At 32.5% G+C, this 6376-nt stretch overlaps 1 protein-coding gene across 1 annotated transcript in view; it reads right to left on the bottom strand.

Annotated features, from left to right (window-relative positions):
• LOC107839800 (bifunctional endo-1,4-beta-xylanase XylA) overlaps positions 1 to 594 on the bottom strand; it is a 4156-nt gene extending 3562 nt beyond the window's left edge. The window contains exon 1 of the mRNA XM_016683437.2: positions 118 to 594. Within this exon, the coding sequence (XP_016538923.1) occupies positions 118 to 217 (100 nt within the window). The 5' untranslated portion in view covers positions 218 to 594. The remainder of the gene's footprint in view (positions 1 to 117) is intronic.
• Between the last annotated feature and the right edge of the window lie 5782 nt (positions 595 to 6376).

Here is a 6376-nt window from a genome sequence, read left to right as displayed (position 1 = left end):
GAAAACACAACAGGCATTAATCAATTAAAACACACAAACAAAAGATCACAATCAACAATAGAATGAAAGAGAACCCCCCCAAAAAATAAAAGAATAAAAAGGAAAAAAGAGGAGTACCATGAGAATAAAATTGATTGTAATGGTGAGGAGGAGAAGGTGGAAAATCTTGGTACTTGTATTTTTTTCTCGGTATCCATCTTCTATTCCAATTCCCCATTTTTTCCCCAACACATAAAAAAACCAAAGTGATTTTCGATTGTTTTGAAGTCGGCAAAAAGGGTTTGAGATAGAAACTTCTATGGGGACAGACAGATGGTTTATTAGGCTTTTTATTTATTTACTGACTGACTGACTGACTATTTATATACTGAATGGGAAAGGGGAAAGACGAGACGGAGTTGTCGCACGCAGATCATATGTTTGTAAAATTGACATGGGCGATTCATGTATTTGTTAAATTGGAATGATAATTGAGTGTGATGCTTGGGCTGAGGGACTTGACAAACCGACGTGATAGATCATGGGCTATCTTATAAAGGACCAAGGCCTCGTACCATGAACAGAAAGTGGAAGTGTGATGACATGTTTTGAGATGGTTTTTAATTTGAGCAAATGGTATAAAAACATATTAGTATAGGTGTCGATTGCTTTCTTTTCTCAAAGTACTAGTTTTTAAAATTATATGTTCTATTATTTAAAAATTTTCCTGGATATATGTATAAATCTATGTATTTGAGATTCATAATTTTTTATATAGATGATACTCGAATTTTGAAATTTTCACATATATGTAAAAGTATATATTCAATATCAATTTCAACAGCGTATTCAAAGTAAATTTCATTCACTGTATCTGATTAATTTCATAGAGTGTATCTGATATAAAAAAATATTATATTCTGTATAGAATAAAATGTATTCACGCACACCACTTAATAGATCCGTGCACGAATGCAACAAACTCAAATCTGCATCTATAGCTGTCATTTTTTTAGTTACTTCTTCATGTATCCATCCCTCTATTTTTTATTTTTTTTTTCACGATTCACTTTTTGCTCAATTTTTCAACATTTCTCATTCTCATTTTTCTCTTAAATCCATTGTAGATTTGACGCTCATCACACCGGATTGAAGATGGAGAAATCCTAATCACTCCGACAATGGAGAAGGCACTGAAATTGGCCTGTGACAGAGAGACGAGGGGGAAAGGGTGGCAGAGAGGGACATAGAAAGAGGGAGGAGAGAGATGAGTGAGAAACAAATAAAAAGGGGGAGAAGCGAGATTTTTGAGGGAAGTGAACCTGAAACTAAAATCTAGTAGGAAAATATTTAGTGAGAGATTATGTAATTATTTTAAAGTGGAGATATATATAGTATTTATGGTGAGGATGTTTGGTTATTTACGTAGTTTTTTTTTTAATTAATTTTTGCTCCACCATTTTGATGGTTTTTAATTTCGTTCTTGCTTCACCTTTAATGAAAATCTGTGAATTAAAGTACTTTTAACTACGATCTAATTTTGCAGGTTAAAATTTTTAAAAACTTTTGCTCTGATAGACATAAGTAGAGTAGTATCTAATTCACATAATATAACTTTAGTTTATCACTTCTGAAATTGAAGTTATGCCTATATTAACATAAGTTTTGTAGAAACTAAGTTATGTCTTATAAAACATAATTTATGAGACTGTGGGGGTTTTAAGGCATAATATTATGTAACTCAATTTGTGCATTGTAAATCATAATTTGTGTCTTGCAATTTTTCTTTTGTCTTGTAAGGTATAAGTTGTGTCTTGCGGTTTTCTTTTTTACTTTGTAAGTTATAACTCGTGTTTTGTGATTTTTTTAGGGTCTTGTAAGAAGTAATATTTGTCTAGAGATTTTTATTTTTGATGGTAGGAATATTCTCGATTACTTTTTGTTACTTAACGTATTGAAGAATAAAAATCAATCAATTTAAAAGGCAAAATTAAAGACCAACCTAAAACAAGGATAATCGTGTGAATGAATAAGAAAAAAATAACTATTATCAGACAGATAATTTTACTGAACGCATGCAAATAATTTTATCCTTAGCGATAACAAATAGAAAAACGTTACTTCTTCATTTTCACAATTCAAAATCATTTCATTATCAACATAAATTATCTACCTTAAATATTATTAGGATTTTTTATTTTTTTTTTAGAAAACTCACGTATTTATAAAAATTTGACCTTAATTGTATTGTGATACTTGTTAAGCAGTTTTCACATATCTTTAAAGGAAAAATTAACAAATTTTGCCAAAAAAGAAAGATTAAACAAAAGAAAAACAGTTAAATTTAGTTGCGGAATGTGGACTTAATTACGTAGAAGAATAAAGAGGGGAAGGTGGGATTAAAAAAAAGTACAATGCATGAACACAAATTAAAACATGTGGCGATCAATTAAAGAAACTTAGTCGAATTAGGCGGAAAATTGAGAATTCTAAGAATCAAACATAAAAAGACGAGACATAATTTCACTTTTGAATTTGTCGGCACAACTTAATTTACACCTTTAACTTAACACATATTTATATATCCTTCTTATTAACTTTAAAGTGAATTAATATAACCCCTAATACTTACGTGACATTTTTTTAAAAATAAAGCGCGTATTTAAAAAAAAACAAATATAACCCCTACTAGTTTAGGTGTACACGTCTTGTGCATGTATCTCATTTGGATGAGTTCAAACATTACACTAAATAAGATATTTGTTTAAATAATAAAGATGAATATAATAATTAAATTTAATATCTTTTGAGTATGTATAGATGAAAAATTTATTTATTGAACCTAACCTTTACCAAAAATATTTTTAAAATTCGATTGACATTTTTCAAGTAACACTATATTACAATCCTTTTTCAAGTAGGATTCCATATACCATTTCTATTCCTACTATTCTTATACTCCCTCTCAAGCTGGTGAATATATGTCATATATACCGAGCTTAATATAGATGTAATCAATACAAGGACCGGTGGGGGACTTGGTGAAAATATCTTCAAGAAAATTTGTGAGGACTGTTCAGGATGTCCGGGAGACCTTAGTTGAAAGAGAACAAACTTAAAAGTTGATAGGAAAAATAGTAAACATCACTGGAACGTCTATTTGTTGCTGAAAAAATATTGCCGGAAACTGGTATAAACATATGGGTTGTCTCGAAATTAAGAGACGAATAGATCTTGAACAAGAAAACCGTCGAAAAACTTGTTGGAACTGTATCAGGCGCCTATGCGTGGTTGGATCTCTCCGGAGGTGACGTTCTCGTGGGAGGTCGATTCACATCGGCGCTGGTTGGCGTTTGGTCGTAGGGAGACACTGGACCTCTTAGGGGTGTTGGTTTTCGCTCAACACTAAAAGAAAAGTGAAACTATGTAAATCAGACCTGAGGAGTCACTAGAAAGACGCACGGAACTACGCAAATAAGATTCGAGGAGACCGAAAAGGCGCACAGTGCTACGCAACTTAGATATGAGAAAGTAGTACGCAAAGATGCATGGTGCTACTCAAATCAAATGTGAGAACATAGTTCGGAAATATGCACGGTGCTACGCAAATCAGATTTGTGAAAGTAGTCACCGAAAAGATGCATGGTGCTATGCAGTAAGATCTAAGAAAGTAGAGTGGCTACTTTCTCTGTCCCGTATGCTTCTCAAATGAGTCCTTCTCAACATGATTGTTTTTCATGCATATATTGTCCCAATTTTTGCTAACATAATCATTGGCCAGACGGACGGTTACATGAGTTATAACCGCCCGCCGGTCGTTGAAGCTTTTTTCTGATTCTCTGCCAAGATCATAGAGGCTCTGATATCATGTGAGAAATATGAGAGAAGAATGTTATTGATTGTGTATCTACATTATTACACTGAGACTCTATTTACAAACTCTACATTCCGATCTTTTTTCAAGTAGGGCACTACATTACAATCGTTTTTCATGTAGGATTCTATATATACTATTCCCGTTCTTATCCTATTATAACAAACTTTAAGTTCAAATGACATGCATTGTGCCACTTGGCACATTTTAAAAGTGTTTTAGGAGCGTGAAATACACATGCCAACAAATATTTAAGTCAGGGGGTTTTAGCCCTGAAAAGTTATAGTTCGAGGACTTGCAGACACGTGACTGTTTAGAGGGTTTTAGACATTACTCCAAAATATATCAGCAACTTCTTTTTCTCTGGAGCTTTTTAACCTCAACTTCGTGTGGTGCATGAAAGTGTTCTTCAAATGATCAAAGAAGCACAAGTTCAGGTTGGTTGGATACACAGTTTTATTGGCTCATGCATGGAAAAATGCTTTGGCAAGTTTGGTGGGAAAATCTGTAAATAAACGACTGAGTATGTTCTGCTTGTGTTATACCTAAATATAAGCTTGTGGCATCTGGTCTCTAATTACCTTTCAACTGCATGATAGACATAGAAATAAGAGAACTTGATAAAACTTAAACGTGAATGGAAAAATCAGATGAAATAAAATGATTTTGTTTTTTCATCAACTTGATTTGGTTGAAAGTTTGCAATAGTTTAGCCTGTGTTTATGCTTGTAGTAGTACTACATTTAATAATTATACAGGAATAAACAAAATAGTAATGCTAAATTTATCTCGGACACGTGAAGAGGAGGGGCATGGATGCCCCGGTCCGTAGGTGCGAGAGGCTAGCGTTGGATGGTTTTAGGCGGGGTAGGGGTAGGCCGAAGAAGTACTGGGGCGAGGTGATTAGGCGGGACATGTAACAGTTACAGCTCACCGAGGACATGACCCTAGATAGGAAGGTCAGGAGGGCGTGAATTTCGGCAGAGGATTAGGGCCAGTTTGGGTCGCTAGTGTAGGGAATTACTTGGAGGGGGTTTTATTCCTGTTATGATTCCGTCTTCCGTGTTCCATGTTTTATTACGAATCTGTGTGCTTTCCTTTGCTTTCTCTGTTTTATATTACTTATGGGTGCCGTATTTATGATATGTAATCTGCTTCTGTGCTTTACTATGTGTTTGTGTGGTATCTCGTGTCTTGAGCCGGGGGTCTATCGGAAACAGCCTTTCTACTTCATCAGAGGTAGAGGTATGGACTGCGTACATCTTACCCCCCCCAGACCCCACTAGGTGGGAATACACTGGGTTTGTTGTTGTTGTTGTTGTTGTTGATTGACATTTATCTACCATCTGTAAATTGTAACAAAACAATATAATGATAGAAATATCAAAATAATACAATTAAATCTGATCTTTACACTCAAAAAATTTCTCAAAGTCGTCCGACACTTTTCAAGCACTTGTAACAATAAAAAATAATACGATAATAGAAATATCAAAATATTACAACTAAACCTAACCTTTACATAAAAAAATTCTTCAAAGTCGTCCAACATTTATCTATCACCTGTAAACTGCAACAAAATAATACGATAAAAGTGATATCAAAATAATACAATTAAACTTAAATTTTACTCACAAAAATTTGTAAAAGCCGATCGAGATTCATCCACAAACTGTAAACTACCACAAAATAACAAACTAATAGAGATATTACAAAATTACAATTAAACCTAAACTTTACCTAAAATTTTTTTCAAAGCCGACCCACATTCATCTAGCATCTGTAAATTAAAATAAAATAATAAGATAATAAATGTATCAAAACAATACAGTTAAATCTAATCTTTACACAAGAAATTCTTCAAAGCCAACTGACATTCATCTATGACCTGTAAACTATAAGAAAATAATATAATAATGATCACAAAGCTTCAATTTTGATCCAACTGATTCTTGTCTGAGCGAAAATTTTGACCCTAAAGAATGATTTTAAATGAAAACAAAGAAGATAGATATATACATATATGTTGAAGTCTATTATGCTGACAAAAACAGTGAAGAAGTTGAGGGTTAGAAAATCAAGCATCCATCAACTAGACATGCAATCGAATCAAGTTAGATGAGCATCAATCATATTCTCCCAATAGGCAGACCGGGTTGTTCTCTAGTTTAACGTACATATCAATATTTATAGAAGTATTGCTTTAATAGAGTCCTATTTTAGGAGTATTTTTTTAATTGAACAGTAGAATTTTTTTTTAAATTAATTCTCCTACCATATATTTTAGGAGTCTCATATATTTTAGAAAATCTAGTAGAAAGGAAAATATTAATTAATTATTCAATCATATATTTTAGGTGTTTCATATATTTTAGGAAGTCTAGTTAATATAATAAAAATAATTAAATAATAAACTAAAAAAATAGTGAAAAGACAATTTTTTCTAAAGAAAGTTTTTAATGAAGGGTAAAAAATTCAGATCACTTTTCTAAGAGTCTTCACACTTTTAATATATTATATTAT

This window comes from Capsicum annuum, chromosome 1 (assembly GCF_002878395.1).
Source record: "Capsicum annuum cultivar UCD-10X-F1 chromosome 1, UCD10Xv1.1, whole genome shotgun sequence".
NCBI classification, from domain to species: Eukaryota; Viridiplantae; Streptophyta; class Magnoliopsida; order Solanales; family Solanaceae; genus Capsicum; species Capsicum annuum.
Note: the sequence above shows the minus strand (reverse complement) of the source record. Positions and strands in the feature narration are given on the sequence as shown.